Source organism: Indicator indicator, chromosome 1 (assembly GCF_027791375.1).
Source record: "Indicator indicator isolate 239-I01 chromosome 1, UM_Iind_1.1, whole genome shotgun sequence".
NCBI classification, from domain to species: Eukaryota; Metazoa; Chordata; class Aves; order Piciformes; family Indicatoridae; genus Indicator; species Indicator indicator.
This window is the reverse complement of record NC_072010.1, coordinates 124,403,408-124,419,141: the sequence shown is the minus strand read 5'-3', so window position 1 is coordinate 124,419,141 and position 15,734 is coordinate 124,403,408. Positions and strand designations below refer to the sequence as shown.

The 15,734-nt window shown below is 42.0% G+C and overlaps 1 protein-coding gene across 5 annotated transcripts in view; it reads right to left on the bottom strand.

Moving 5' to 3' along the window:
* Positions 1 to 210: 210 nt before the first annotated feature.
* DMD (dystrophin) overlaps positions 211 to 15,734 on the bottom strand; it is an 851,798-nt gene continuing 836,274 nt past the window's right edge. For all 5 annotated transcript variants that reach the window (XM_054391265.1, XM_054391273.1, XM_054391280.1 and 2 more), the window contains 2 exons: positions 14,859 to 14,951; positions 211 to 348 (listed from right to left, as the gene is read on the bottom strand). In XM_054391265.1, the coding sequence (XP_054247240.1) occupies positions 251 to 348; positions 14,859 to 14,951 (191 nt within the window). In that variant the 3' untranslated portion in view covers positions 211 to 250. The remainder of the gene's footprint in view (positions 349 to 14,858; positions 14,952 to 15,734) is intronic.

Below are 15,734 nucleotides of genomic sequence, written 5' to 3'. Positions count from 1 at the left end.
AATTTGTTTTTTTTTTCTTTGTTTGTTTGTTTTGTACAATTGCATAGACGTGTAAAACCTGCCATTGTTAACAAAACAGTAACAGACTTAGGAAACTACTGAAATCTACAGTATAGTACCACTACCTTTCACAAAAATATAGATTTGTTTTTTTTTTTTTCTTGTAAACTCTTACAGTCTAATCCTCTTTGTAGTATGAATATTATAAAAACCATGCGGGGAGGCCTGAAGTTGTGAAACACTTCTCTTGCTATTCTAATGCCTTGTCGTCAGTCATCACCGTCACTAAGGTTTCCATCGCTCTTCCCAAGTCGCCTGCCATGTGGAAAAGGCTCCCTACATCGTGGCCTGGAAAAGGAAATCAAAGGAAAGGAAATTAAACCAAGAAGAGACGGCAGCAGGTTGGGAGGAACACTGCACAGAAAAGCCTGAGCACAGATCATAGAATCATAGAATGGTCTGGCTTGGACCTCCAAAAGTCGTCTAGTCCAACCCCCTCTGCAGACAGCAGGGGCATCCGCAACTACATCAGGTTGCTCAGAGCCTTGTTGAGCCTCACTTTGAATATCTCCAGGGATGGGGCCTCAAACACCTCCCCCCACGCAACCTGTTCCAGTGCTCCACTACACTCATAGTAAAGAATCTGTTCCTAATATCCAATGTAAATCTACTCTTCTCTAGTTGGAAGCCATTGGCCCTTGTCCCATCACTACGGGCCTTTGGAAACTGTCTCTCTCCATCCTTCTTGCAGGCCCCCTTCACGTAATGGAAGGCTGCTATTAGGTCTCCCCAGAGCTTTCTCTTCTCCAGACTGAACAACACCCCCAGCTCCCTCAGCTTGTCTTCCTAGCAGAGGTGTTCCAACCCCTTGATCATTTTCGTGGCCCTCCTCTGCACCCTCTCCATCAGGTCCATGTCCTTCCTATATTGAGATCCACTGCTCTCCATGCACAGCGCTTGCTGACGGTGCCAGTGGAGTACACCAGAGAGACCTTTGTACCAAGTCTCCCAGATGACTCTAATTATGTTGCTGTGAGCAAAGGTTGCCAGTTTTTCAGAACACTTAACAGCAGCACTGGATTGAGTGTGTGGTAAACAATGTTGACAAGAAGTCAGCACGTTTGTGCTTCAAGAACCCCCCTGCAGTGATGAGGCTTTATCATTTCAAATATTCACCACAACCAGCCATCGAATCCACTGACATCATAGAAAACATTCCCATTGGTGCCACTGCAAGCGTTTGACAATTCAATGTTCTATCAGGGAGTGAAACATCAGTGGTAATTAACTAAATCATTAAACCCAAGAGGTCCCAGTAGGATACCTGCATGGATTGCTAAAATGGTGCCCAAAGTAAGCGGCTGCAGTTTACTCAATCACTTTTGCTTTCCAGCAGTCCAGCAAAAACAAAAGTACCATAACTATCAAGTAACTGATACACAGGGGTTCATTTGTGCATTTCTCCTCACCCATAACCACTGTAAAGCCCTGTGATGGTATAACCACAACACTTGGTCCTCCTGCACAGAAGGGATACATGAATGCAGAGATGAAACCTGTAACTTCTCACCCCTGTTTTACCAGTACTGTAAATGGAAAGGTAGCAATGCTGATCAGCAGTAAGAAATCACTTCAACGCAATTAGAGACTAAGCAGGCTTGAAGGGAGGGAGACTAAATTGCCAAAGTTGCCATTTTAGGCACTTGGCATACCCTGCCTGGTCTCCAGCTGTTCAGAAGAGCATGGGTCTCCTGCAAGTCCTCTATCAGACATGAAAACACTCTAAGCCTGTCTCAAATACCCTCAAATACCCTCTGACATCTCAAATGACAAAGGGCATCAAAGTTTAAACAAATGAATCCCATCTGGAGTCTCCCTTTTTGGAAAAACATGATTGATGAAGCAATATGACAGAGATCTAAGCACCCTATGAGAGGAAGGTCCAAACCAAGGAGTGAGTGTTCAAGATTCCTTGCAAGGGCAAGGAAGAACAAGCAGACAGAAGGTCCTAAAACAAGCAGAAGGAAATTATACACCACACAGCACATAACTGCATTACTGAACTCATCACCATGGGCTGATGTTGAGGCCAAACACATAAATGAGTTAAAAAAGGAGTTAAAAAATAATCACTGAAAAAAGATTAATTTTGGTGCAAAGAAGTGCATGTGACCTTTACCTCAAGAAGTCCCCAAGCTGCACTGAAAGTATCTAACAGAGGAAGTACTACTCACTAAACCTGGGTGTTGATATAGCCTGAGGGGTTTGATTCACTCCCTCAGAGCACTTGCAATGGAATATGTCTGGAAAAACATAGGAGGTGCAACACCATCCTCAATGCTGCTTCCCAGGAACACTTTGTGTTAGTCTGGTTGCTGAGTCCTCACCATGGTCCTTGAAGAAGGAACACTCAAATGAAGAAATTACCTGGCCAGGGTATCTGGGATACACCTTTCATGCAATCCTTACCCATTGCTCGCCCACATGGTGGGTGTCTCTCCTGACACAGCTGACTTCTCTGACAACAGGAATAAACCTTCCCTGTGGGGCAAACTAAACTCACCATCCTCTTTAAAATGGTCAAATGTTATGGTAGTCATGCACTGCTCACACTGCCACAGTACACAGGAGCTTGGAGTGATGTTTACTTAATATTCATTAGCATTTATGGAATAGGAAAAAAATACTTGAGAATTACCCAGAGATGTTTATTTCTTCTGGAGAACTATTACCACCTTTTTGCATTTCAGTACTAGTTTGTGATTCCATTACACAGAACTATTCAGCATCTAAACGATTCTCAACAGTTCAATAGTGAGCTGTGCTGTGTGTAGCACACTTTGCCAGAAAGAAGTACTTGGTTCTGATCTGGTGACATTTTGCTAGCTGCAGTTATGCAAAGGGAAACAGATGCAGCAAAAGGCAATTTCAGCCCTGAATCATTAATGTATAGCCATCCTATTCATCCTAAGCAAAAACCTGTAATTTGCTCATCAGCACATCAAGTAACAGCTTATGAAAAACTGCTGCCAAATGTTGATCAAAACATAGTTGAAAGTAAATGTCTGCTACCACATTTAGTTTAGATGTAAGGGATAATCTCTCTTACTGGCACCATGCAGGCAGAAATCAATCCAGAAATCAATCCAGCAAATTCCACCACGGAAAGTGAAAAAATTTGACAAAGTCCAATGAAAGCAAAACCAGTGATGCTTACATAAACAGAAAGGTAACTGCCACAGGCTTGGTCTGCTCTGCTGAAACTCTGACATGGCTCAGGTCCACTTGTAGCCTGTGCTATCAAAGCTTCACTGGAATCACTGTGGTAACAACTGGAGTGACCTGCAGCATCCCCACAAACATCCTGATCCTGCAAACTGCTTTCAAGAATTCTCAGGGCTTTAAATAACCTCCTTCTTCCTCACCTGCAGTAACCGACAGACAAGACAGGACAGTGGTGAGAGTCATAATTGGCTAGCCAGCTGTGAGAGACACCACTGCCTGAGGGATCAGAGTCTCTTGTCCAGATTTGTTGAGATTTGTTGTTTCCGGAAACAATAGTGGGACTGCAGGGCTCTTCAGGGACTCCAACACCACTCACAGGTTACACAGGTAAGCTGGCTTTATAGAAAGAGGGCCAATTTCAACCCACCGCAGTCTAGAAAGAATAACTTCAATCAAAAATATAGTAATAAAGCCTTTCAGAAATACGTTGCAGTAGGTACAAACTGCTAAACTGTTCAAGCCACTAAAACATGGGCCAAGAAGACCTTATGCAGCCAAGGATCCCTACATATTCTTTTAATACATAAGAATTACAGGAATACTTGCTAGCCTTTTTTTCTCTTTCCACTGTTCATTGCTGTCATAATTTTGAAATAACCATGCTTCAAATCTGATCTCTCTCCACAAAAGCTGCCCAGAGGCCAGCTGGAGTGATTAAGGAGATACGACTCCCTCTTCTCCACACCATCCACATTGCCTCTCTAGCACAGGTCTTAATTTCCTCTGCAGAAAAACTAAACAATCATGTGTCTCCTCCTGAGCCATCCGAGTTTACAGCTCAGAGCACGACCATAAACCACTGCTGATTGCAGCTTGTGTTAATAGCTAGACTGTAAAGTGCAACAGCCTGGGGACCACAGTTCTGCAGGACAGTCATGAGGTGGGATGACTGGCCAGAAGAGTGGGCCATAGAGCTGGACTCCAACCACTCAACTGGTGAACACTCAGGGGTTTTTTTTTGCCTCTCTTTCACCTGGGAGTAACAGCTAGGTCAGTCACAACTGCAAATGGCTGAGAATAACAGAAGACAATAATCTCCTGGTAGTGTATGTGCAATGAATGCAGCCTCTCCTGCAATGCCTGTTAAATAAGTAAGCACTCAAATGCACTGTTTTTTATATAGCTCAGCTGCTTCTGCTGCATACTGCTTACCAGTGCTCTGTAAGACTAATGTAGGACATTGACATTTTTAATTAAGCAGCAAATGGGAAAAATGCTGTCCTCAAAGCACTTAGAAAAATATAAATCACAGTCAGCCATTCATTATTATTCACATTTTTAAAGCAATGCCACCAAGGAAGGCATTCATTTGATTCTTTCTTTTTTTTTGTTTTTGTTTTTTAAACATTAAAGCTGAAAACATTTTCTCCTCAAGCAGTGCCTCTCCTGCCTGAGGCACTGAAAGGTTGAAAGATGCTACTGCATAAGAAAGAAAGAAAAAAAACAACAACAAACTAGCACACACTTTGAAATGCAGCAATAAAGCTCAAAATGGACAGGGAAAATATTAGCTTAGACTTATCAGCTGGAGGTGATGGTTAACACAGGTGCATTTGCTTTGAAAGCAGAAGTCTCCTATTTCACCAGGTTCTAACTACATCACTGCTGGTCACATACAGAATGATGTGTTTCACATTTGCTTTAGAGGGGAATTTGCTTTAGAAGCTCTACTGGAATTAAGACCCTTGGGTGTGGGTGCAGCACCTGAAGACCAATCTTACTTCTGCTTGTCAGAGGAATGAACATGGAGCATGGAGACTCGAATGAGGAGACAGCAAGTAAATTAAAGAACCTGACACGATGCTGTGCCTTTTTTTTAGCAGCAGAGATTTCTAACCCTTCTCCAATAAAGAAAAATCCTTCCCATTGTTAGCTTGGGCTTTGATACCCATATTTATATTGAGTAATGCCATGAAATCCATAGGATTACACATGAAGACAATACCTAATGTGCGTAATGGGATCAAAACCTGGCCAGGTTGGATTTGAAACTGTATGATCTGCCCTGGAGCTAATGGATTTACACATAAAGCAAAGGCTGTTCCCTACCTTACTCAGACACTTCATAAGCAGGTAGAGAATTGTGTTTTATATCCAGCTCTGCAAGTTACCAAGCCCTCTCTGGAACTGTAAGCGAGCACAAATACAGCTGGAGAGAGGAGAGTGAGTCACTGACATAAAAGTTTTTAGGGTTGAGCTGCTGGAATCTGATCAAGTAGGACATGCCCTCGGCAGCAGCAGCTTTGTCTGAAAGATATACATAAAATACAAATGATGATAGTGGAAATCATTGTGTTTTGCTGTATGAGCCAAGAATGTACAGGGTTGAATATGAAATAATTTCCATAAAATTTCTGGATTGGTAGAGTCTGTTCATGATATCCTAAGCACCCTTTCTTGATCCAGATGAGAGGATCTGTTGTTTCAGGACAGGCTTATCCTGAACGGCTAGACCTGTGCCTGCTTCTACAGAATCACAGAATGTTAGAGGTTGGAAGGAACCTCCAGAGATCACTGTGTTCAACCCCCCTGCCAAAGCAGGATCAATTAGGGCAGGTAGCACAGCAACGCATTCAGGTGGGGTTTGAAAGTGTCCAGTGATGGAGACTCCACAACCTTTCTGGGCAGCCTGTTCCAGGGTTCCATCACCCTCATCATAAAGAAGTGTCTCCGCATGTCGAGGTAGAACCTCCTGTGCTCTAGCTTGTACCTGTTGTTCCTTGTTCTGTCCCTGGGCACCACTGGAAAGAGCCTGGCACCTTCATTTGGACACCCACCCCTCAGATATTTATAGATGCTGTTAAGACCCCTCTCAGCCATTTCTTCTCAAGACCAAAGAGCCCCAGGTCTCCCAGTCTTTCCTCACAGGAGAGATGTTCAAGTCCTGCTGTATTTCAAGGCTCCACATTAGAACAAATCCTGTCTCACCCAGGGTAGTTGTGACTGGGGGTTCATAACAGCCCTGCTAAACACCCCAGTGCAGTGTGCTTCCATGAGCCCTCCCTCCTCACTGCACCAGCAGAAGTTTGCAAACCGAGTTGCCCTTCAATTTCTCTCTCATCCACATTGAACGTCTTCTGCATAGGAAAGGTCATTTCACAGCTACTTGCAATTACACTCAGGCAGTCTCTGAATATTTTATCTTTAATAATAATTTTCACCAGGAATTCATCTTTCAAATGTTTTATCTGGTTGGCGAGTGAAGAGCAGCTTCACAGAGGAAAAAATCAAGGCTCTCTGGAAATACTTTCAAAGGTGCTATGACAACACAGAGCAAAACATTTTCCTCCGTTAACAAGCAGAGACAAACAGATTCTAAAATCTATTCTGCATCAAACCAACCATGTCTGAAGTGCACAGTGAAAAACCATTGCCCATTTGCATTGCTGGTGGAACTGGTGAATATTAGTAGCATCCTTCACTCTGTAATAGTATATCAGGAAATTAAAACACCTGAATCTCTTATACCTCTCAACTCTCACTGTTCTAAAGCAAAAGAAAATTTAATAACTGGACTTGATATATTGGCACATATGTGTTGTGAGTATGTAAGCAGGGCAGCAAGAGACATGGTTCTCCCTGTTGTGCTTACAAGAGCAACAGAACATAAATCAATGTGTGCAGCCTATTTGCTGACCACATTTATCATACAGGAGCGTAATTTCAATGTATTATTTTCTTCTCCTCCTCATTCCCGAGTTTCTGCCTCTGGGAGGCTGTAAGAAAATGCAGATTCCTGAGCTGACAGTGTCTCCACTGAAAGTTGAGAGGTACACCACTGCTACAGCACACACAGGGAATGCACTCAGCAAAATCAAACAAAACCCAAAGCAAAACAAAGCCACCCCCGCCCTTCAGCAAACCCAAGCAAACTCGTGCTGCTGTCACACGCATGCTGGGCACAGAAAGCAAGCTGTGATAAACAGGAGCCACGGCAGTGAGCCTGCATCCCACTAACCTCTCTCACTGGCTTTCCAGGGGCATTTCTTCCTTTAACATCAGACAGAGGAAACGGAAGAAATATCAGAAAAGAAAGGAAGGAAAAAAAAAATCACATGTGAATATATATTTTATACCAGACGAGTTCGATTTCCATTTAGGAATTTAATATAAACCAGCCACATTTATGCTTTACACAAAGACTAGAAGTGCACTGAAATCCACTGCTGATGCTGAGCTGAGAAGATCTGAATTCACTTTCTGAGCATCCAAATTTTCTCAGTTTGAACACCAGCATTAGTGGTCAAATCATGTTTCCCCAGTGTCAAATCAATTCACGCAGACACTTTGTATTTTATATGGCCTACATACACATCTACAGATATACAGTCACACATAAATCAGTGTGTGCACTCACTCACATATTCTGCACCTTCAGCTGTACATTGGAATATAATGTGCTCACATTCAAAACTGAGGGGGCAGAAGAAGGCTAAAAAATCAAGTAAAAGTGGAAAAAAAGGGAAAGTATCTCACAGCTTTCAATTTGTAGTGGGTTTAGCTGAAAAGGTGCTCCCCATGAGCCTTCACAGAAGACATACAGTGATCATACTGATTCTCCTCAAACATACTTATTTGTTCAAAAGAGAAAGGCAGTTGTCAATCAACAGCAGAAACACTTTCCTGCCCCCCCTTCCTGTCACACAGCCAGTGGCAGCAAGATGCTCACTGCCTCCAGAACCAGCATCACTGCACCGCTGTCACTTGTGCACTACTGCAAGCATCACTATGGTTAGACTTCACAGTCTTAAGGGAGAAAGACATTGCAGCAGAAGCTGTTCAAGAAAGAGGACAACCTCTGCCCCAGAGCTGTAAATGATGTAACTGCAGAGAGTGTATAGCACAACTGGAAAAGAGACAGATCTATATGGGAGAACACACTGGTCAGCATAACAGGAACATAATTGCTGTTGAGTTTTTTTCTAGGAATGGAAAAGCCTGTGGGAGGATGGAAAGAAGACAATAAATAGCAGAGCATGGGTCAGCAACAGGGCAAAGCTGTGCAGAGGCAGTAAAGAAGAGGGGGAGAGGGAGGAGAAAGTGAATGGCATCACTGACCACCACAGGTCAGAGCTACTGAACTACAAACTCCAAGCAGCAGAAACAGTTTGGGCAACCTCTGAAGGCCTGGACAGCAAAGGTTACTGAACAGGGGAAGTCTGATTCCCTCCCTCTCCATCTTCTTCCCCTTCTCCCTCTCCCTAACAGCATACTTACTATTAGAAATGATACCAATAGGTTTGAAGTCATTCTCCACAAATGGGTTTTTACTTCAGATCAGGTTATGTCTATACCACATAAGCTGGTGGTGCACAGAGGTACCAAAGTGAGCTTGGTGGCCAGGAAAGGTGTCACTTCATTTCTAAGGATTTCACCTTGCAGGCCTGCCTAACTCTCCAGCATTTACAGAAGCACCTACAAAGCCTGCAACCTCTTCTGGCATTTTTATCAGGAGCCATTGGCTCCCTCAAATATGCCTCCTAGGAGGGAAGATGAGAACCTCTCAGCAATACAAATCATGTAACAGAAAATCCTTGAAAACAAAGATATAAAATCCATGGTATACTTCAGTCTTCTGAAGAAGAGCCCCAGAGTTTAGGTGAGTAGGTGGTCTCCCTAAGTCCTCCAGAAGCTGCAGTACAGGTGGATGTGCAAGAGTCTTGAATGAGATCCAGTAGAAGACAGTTTAGCTTGGGTCAAGAGGAGAGAAGGAACTGCCCACACAGAAAATATTAGATGTTTTTGAAGGTCTTAAGAAATGCCCAGCTGTCTGCACAAGCACCTATAACTGCAGCTAGACAGTGTCTAATTTAAATATCTACATGGGACAGACTGGATTCTGCTGGAAAAGGAATGTATTTAAGGGTAACTGGGGTAGCTCTGCACCACACAAAACAACTGATGAGTAAAGTCTGTGGGGAGTAATCAGCCCTGGAATTTGTTAAATGCAACAAGAAGTAGCACTGCTACAGTAACAGCTAATTTCCTTTGGAGGAAGATTAAGAAGGACTTAATGGATTTTACTTTATTTTCTTCTTTGCATACGAATGAATGTGTGTCTCTAAGTTTTAAGGCAAGGGGTATGGTTTGGCATAAATTGCAGAGGAGTAAGATTGTCTGTATTGCTGCAGTTTTGAAGATTTGTATTCTACAAGGCATCAAAATATTGACACACAATCCATGGATACCTAATTATCTACTGTTGTTGCTCAAATCAGGATTTCCTGACCACACAATACAGAAGAGCCTTTTCTGGTTTGGAAATCTACATGACATTGTATCACAGGCAAAGGTACACAGAGGGTGATTAAATCAAACCTGAAGGCAGAGGCACTAATAAAAACTTCATGCATCTGTGAAGATTCAGATGAAAGCAGAGAACACAAGGCATCTACTGCACTGCCCTTCACACTGAACTCAGGAGAGGAACAGGCTGCAGAGGGGACAGATTTGCATCTGCAAACAGCTTTTTTCTTGAAAAAAAGTTCCTTGAAGGTTGTGTTTTGTTTTTTAATTCATTAATATATTCTCAGTCTACATCAGGCCTGAGCATTACAAATCATAGAAGAACTAGTCCTCCCCATCCCTATTTTGGCAGGAATCTGCAGAGAAGCTCAATCACCTCAGTGCTGTTGCACCACAGAGTGATTCACTGAAGTGTAATCTATGTCTGCAAGGTAAGATATTTTGATGTCAGAATAAGAGAAACTGCATTATCTGCAGTGCTGGAAGTTGCTAGTTCCACTTAGGACACTAGTCCCATTCCTAAAGGAGCCTGGCTGATGAAAGAGTGAGGGGAGAAGAATGTGTCTGGTGTGTTTTTATATGACTGAGATAAAAATAAAACAAAACTTGGAAAAGATGCTGCTATTCTTAGTGCCATTTATTTCCTGCTGTGGACTCTGGTAATTTCACTGCACAAGACAATGTTTGTATTAAGTAGGACTATGATAAATAATAGCAGTGAGGACCATCCCTCTCCAAATGTTTTCACATGATATCATGGCCTCTTAGCTCTTTTAAGCCATTACAATCTCATTTTTAACCACTTCTTGGCTCCTATTTCCTCATTATCGACCAGCAAGGGCTCTGCATTGAAAGCCTGGGAAGCTCTCTCACCAACTTTAGTTAGCTCAAGAAGTTCTGGCTCTAAACTCCTCTCTGAGATTCCTTCGTGGAAAGCATTTGCCACAAAACTGTAACCTCAGAACACAGCCAGGTCCACCATGAGATCCACCCAAAGCTGTGCAACTTGTTTTTCCTTCAGTGCTGCACCAGATATCAATTTGCCCTTAAATATATTGGCCTGCCAATCTTACTTTCTAACTGTGAACCAGTTCCCTGGAGATTTAGTAGCTTGGGCACAAATACAGCGTGAAAATGTTTTCCTCTGTGGCCCATTATCAAGCAGGGTCAAATAAACCACTGAGGTGGTATTTAATGGTAGATTTCCACTAAATGTCAGACCTCTGGCTTTGACATCTGTTTTGAGTTAGCACAGCAGCTGTTTGAAGCAGCTGCAGCAGTTGTGAATTTGCTGGGAGCAGCAAAGTAAAAGAGGAATGGATGGGGATGCCTTGCAGATTAAAAGGAAAGAAAAATTCCTTAAGGATAGCAATCATCAAGTACTCAGCAGCATTTCCCTCTCCAGAAATGATTTGGCTTTGGGCACCAACAGTCAGCTGTATAATGTGAATAGAGGTCCTCTGCTGCTTAGGAAACGCCAAGAACTGAGAAAAGGTTAAACTGAAGAAACAAACAAACACAGAATCTATAAAAAGTGTGTGGCAACACAAGTTACTGCATCTGAGATTTGAAGTTCTATAGCAAGATTGGTTTAATGCATGCTTTTCTAAAATAGATTCAAAATGATATTATGAAGCCTTGGTGCCCTTTTAAAAACAGCTTTGAAAACATCATCATCAAAACAAATCTCTCTCCAGGTGACTAGTGAGTTAATTACTACTACTTTTTACTGTTTTGTTTCCAAAGTCCAAAATGAGAGTTACTACTTGCTTTAGAAAACTATTTCCCAGCCTGAGTAAATCTTACCCTTCAGATGCTTTTGGTGATATTTAGACTAAATATTTTGCTTTCAGTTTGTTTCCTGTGATGTTAAACTATTCATCTGTGCACCCAAGGACAGAAATTCAATCCTTTTCTCTTCCACTGCTTATTCAACTCTGAACTTTCCCCTCAAATCAAAGCCTTCAGAGTCCTGTTCGTTCTTGTCATATTGTTCTGCACTGCTCCAAGCTGTCATTACCCTAATGTCATATCCTTGATGCCCATGGAATCTGAGGATTGACCTCAGCCAATGAAGGCCTGCTTAAGACTGCAACAAATTAGCTGTGGATGTAAGCTTTGTTTATAGAGATATCAGCTGAATAGCATTAAAAAGGGAGCAAGAAAAAACCTGAGGAGTAACTGAAGTTTGCACAAGATCTCTGCAGAATTGATGATGTCAGTAGCCTTCTGTATCAACCAATGAATGGAAATCTATTTGCATTGCTTGTAGAACAAACTATTTCTCAAAGAAAGCCTGATCATGCCTATTGCTCAGTCAGAAGCAATTATACAACCTGGCACTCGTGCAAATGCATCAAAAGACACATAAGAACAAAGAAACCTAATCCAGGTCCTGATCTCTTTAGCCAAAACCTTTTTCTCCCAGCTGGACTAATCTTTCTGTGTAGCCAAAGAGAGAACTAAATATTTATAAATATGTAAAGGTGAGTGTCAGGAGGATGGAGCCAGACTCTCCACAGTGGTGTCTAATAATATGGTGAAGGGCAGTGGGTGCAAGATGGAGCATAGAAGGTTCTGCCTAAACATAAGGAAAAACTTTTTCACTGTGAGGGTATCAGAACACTATAACAGGCTGCCCAGAGAGATTGTGGAGCCTCCGTCTCTGGAGACATTCAAAACCCACCTGGCCATGTTCCTGGGTCACCTACTCTAGGTGATTCTGCTCTGGCAGGGGGGTTGGACTAGAGGATCTTTCCAGGTCCCTTCCAACCCCTAATGTTCTGTGATTCTGTGAGGAGTCAGATTTTGGCTCAGCCTGAATCTGTGCCTTGCTCAGGCCCAAAAGAAAAATCCTGTGAAGCACGACTCTTGCCTGATGATCTGTGCTTGCTCCTGGCTGCTGCAGTAGAAGCTCCTCTCACAGCTTGGCTGAGGAGGACAGAAGATGACACATGTCAAACCAAGACTGTGCCTCTTCACTCACAGCCCTCCATGCTGCTAGAGCATAATTTTGTCCTCTATGGCTGCCAGTCAGGCAGGAAAACATATAAACTGCAATCTCTTTTAGGGATGCCTGTGGTCAGATACTACCCTATTAACATAGCTACTGTTTGGAGAAACAAAATAAGGGAATATACAGAATCAACCAGGTTGAAGAGACCTCCAAGATCATCAGGTCCAACCTATCACCAACCCTAACTAATCAACCAGACCATGGCACCAAGTGCCTCATCCAGTCTTTTCTTAAACATCTCCAAAGACAGTGACCCCACCACCTCCCTGGGCAGCCCATTCCAATGGCCAATCTTTCTTTCTGGGAAGAACTTCTTACTAAAATCAAGCCTAAACTTCCCCCTGCACAGCTTGAGACTGTGTCCTCTTGTTCTGTTGCTGGTTGCCTGGCAGAAGACACCAACCCCCAGCTGGCTATGACCACCCTTCAGGTAGTTGTAGATGGCAATGAGGTCTCCCCTGAGCCTCCTCTTCTCCAGGCTAAACCACCCCACCTCCCTCAGCCTCTCCTCACAGGGCTTGTGATTTAAATGACCACATTTTTACATCACCAGAATGAAAATACAAAGGGATAGATTAATTTACAGAATTAAGATTTTAACTGATGTTACCAATTATCAATCTTTTTTTTTTTCCCTCCTGCTAAACTTTTATATTCTGTCAGTTTGATTCATGCAATTATGCAATTTTTTCCACTAATAAAATAACATTAAAAACATTTTCTATTCTCAGTGAGTAGGGAGTGCTATCAAACAGGCTGTTCACTACCTATTTATACACTTTTGAAATACAGGGCTTCATTTCCTATCTCATTAACTGTTGTTTCCTAAATTGCTCCTATTTCTCTTAAAACTAAGCTTGTTTTAAAAAAGAAATCCTGTCAGTGTCATCAGCTATGATTACAAATTAGATACTACAGTTGGTGAATATTTTAACACATAGAGTATCTAATTCTAGGTGCATAAGATTATGCAAGATCTCTTAAGTACAGCATATTTACACAAATGATGGTAAGAAAGGGAAGAAAGCACTTGTCTGTTGCAACCCTCTGTACACAGCAACTTCAAAAATAAGTTCATTTTTATCTTCACACCATTGTATTTGAGTTTTTTTTTTTCCTTTGTTGTCCCTGATAATGAATATCTAAGCAAAATAAGGGCTGGACAGGTGTCTTTTTCATACACTGTTGAGATGGAGATGAACGTGGTTAAAAATATGTTGTATTAAGACTTTCATCAATAATATCTTTCTAAACTCTTCCATCTTTTCATCTACAGCATGAGATCTTGTACTGTTTACACTGCCTTGTCCTTTTCCACTGCTCACAGATGATGCCTGGTGAGAGTTAAGCTTGCTTTGAAATCAAAGGATGGATAAAACATGACTTTCACTGAAAGTCCAGTGTGATGGTTAACACATTTATCTACTATAAAAGAACCTCTGGGTGATGTATGAAAGCTGTGCAAGAGGCCCTGCAGTAAGTCTATGCCCCTACTGAAATCCACTTAACAGGCTGTCAATAGACACCAGGACTTTCTTTTGCCAAGAGGTTTATGTCTGAGCCTTCTTTCACAGCACAGGTAATATCCCAAACTCCCCATTTCCTGCTAAAAATCTAAGCCAATTTTTTTGGCAATAGAGTATTTTCTCTGGGCTCAGAAAAGACCTTCTTAAATGAAAAAAAAAAAAAAAAGAAAAAAGGTTGAACAAATGAATCCCAGTGAGACAAGTGCTTATCTTTAGCAAACAATAGGAATGAGCACAACAGAAACCCTGAAAGAAATGCTGTGACTGTGCACACAAGTGCAGCCTGTGACACATAAACACACAGCCAACTTGTTTTTCTTCCATCACTCTGGAACCAAGTGCTACAAAGTGGAGAACTTTCACTCAGAACTGCAATATTACTTCCAACCAGATTCTTCTTGGAGAAAGGTAAGCACAGAAGAAAAATGTGCTATGACACATATTAAAAATAAATCAGCAAGGGGACTGACTGAAAAGGAGAGAAGCTGTGAGAAAAGGAACATGACAAGAAAGGGAAAGAAGAAAATGCTCAGGAAGAAAGTCTCAGACAGACAAGTTTCATCCACATATCTAAGCAAGAGCTACCTGTGGAGGCAGCTTAAGGTAAAGGAGGAGCAGGCTGTTTCTCCACTCTACATAAGTCAGGTTTCTCTACAGCTATTGTTAAAATGAAAACAAAGAGCAGCAAAAAGCCTAAAACCAAAACACAACCCCCTGGAAACATCAAAGAACAGAAAGCACTTTTATCTTCCTCCCTCTCATCTGCCGCAGGCAGCAGGACTCACCTCTGGAGCTGGGGAAGGAGTTGTTCAGCTGCTCCATCACTTCCTCCAGACCTGTGCTTGTGTCCTGGGGTGGGCTGAGCAGCTCGTCCTCACCTGCAAAGCAAATACACAGTGCTGCCTGAGAGCCACTATAAAACCATTTGCTGAGAGCTTGCTACTGCTGTCTTCTGTGTTGGGCTGAGCAGCTGATCTTCACCTGCAAAGCAAATCCACACCACTGCTTGAGAGCCACTATAAAACCATTTGCTAAGAGCTTGCTGCTGCTATGTCCTTCACAAAGCTAAGGCTGTCCACTTAAATACATTTTCTGTTTACTTTTACAGGTGGACTTTGTTGACTATTATGTTTCTCTTTCTTTCTAAGGATCTAAGTGAAATTAAACAATGATTTTCAAACAATTAACACTGATTTTACTTTGTAAAATGGGATTTAAGGAAAAAATCTGCTCTGGTAAAAGAAGTACAATGTCTGCTAGGAACATTTAGTTCCATAAATGACACTTCGTTGTTTCAGCTTCTCTCATTCTATTAATGGAGAAAGAAATTACTGTTCTGAGTGCTGCTATTGAGCAGCCTCCTAATAGTGCTGGATTCCTGTTAGCATTGCTTTGCCTAGCTGTGTAAATCAGTAGAACACCAGATTCTCATCTGCATCAGTATTAATATTTCTGACAGTTTAATTGCATCAGATTGGCGCTCCAAGAACATTCAATTGTACTGTAAGAAGGTTTAGCAGCAGTTTAATAAAGCAAAATACATTTCTCCCACTGAATAATTTCTATAACCTGATTATAGGGCAGCAGCATAATGAGAAATTCAACACATTTTATCTTTACTGGGTTTTTTTAGGTCACGGTTTCATATAACTAAAATCCAT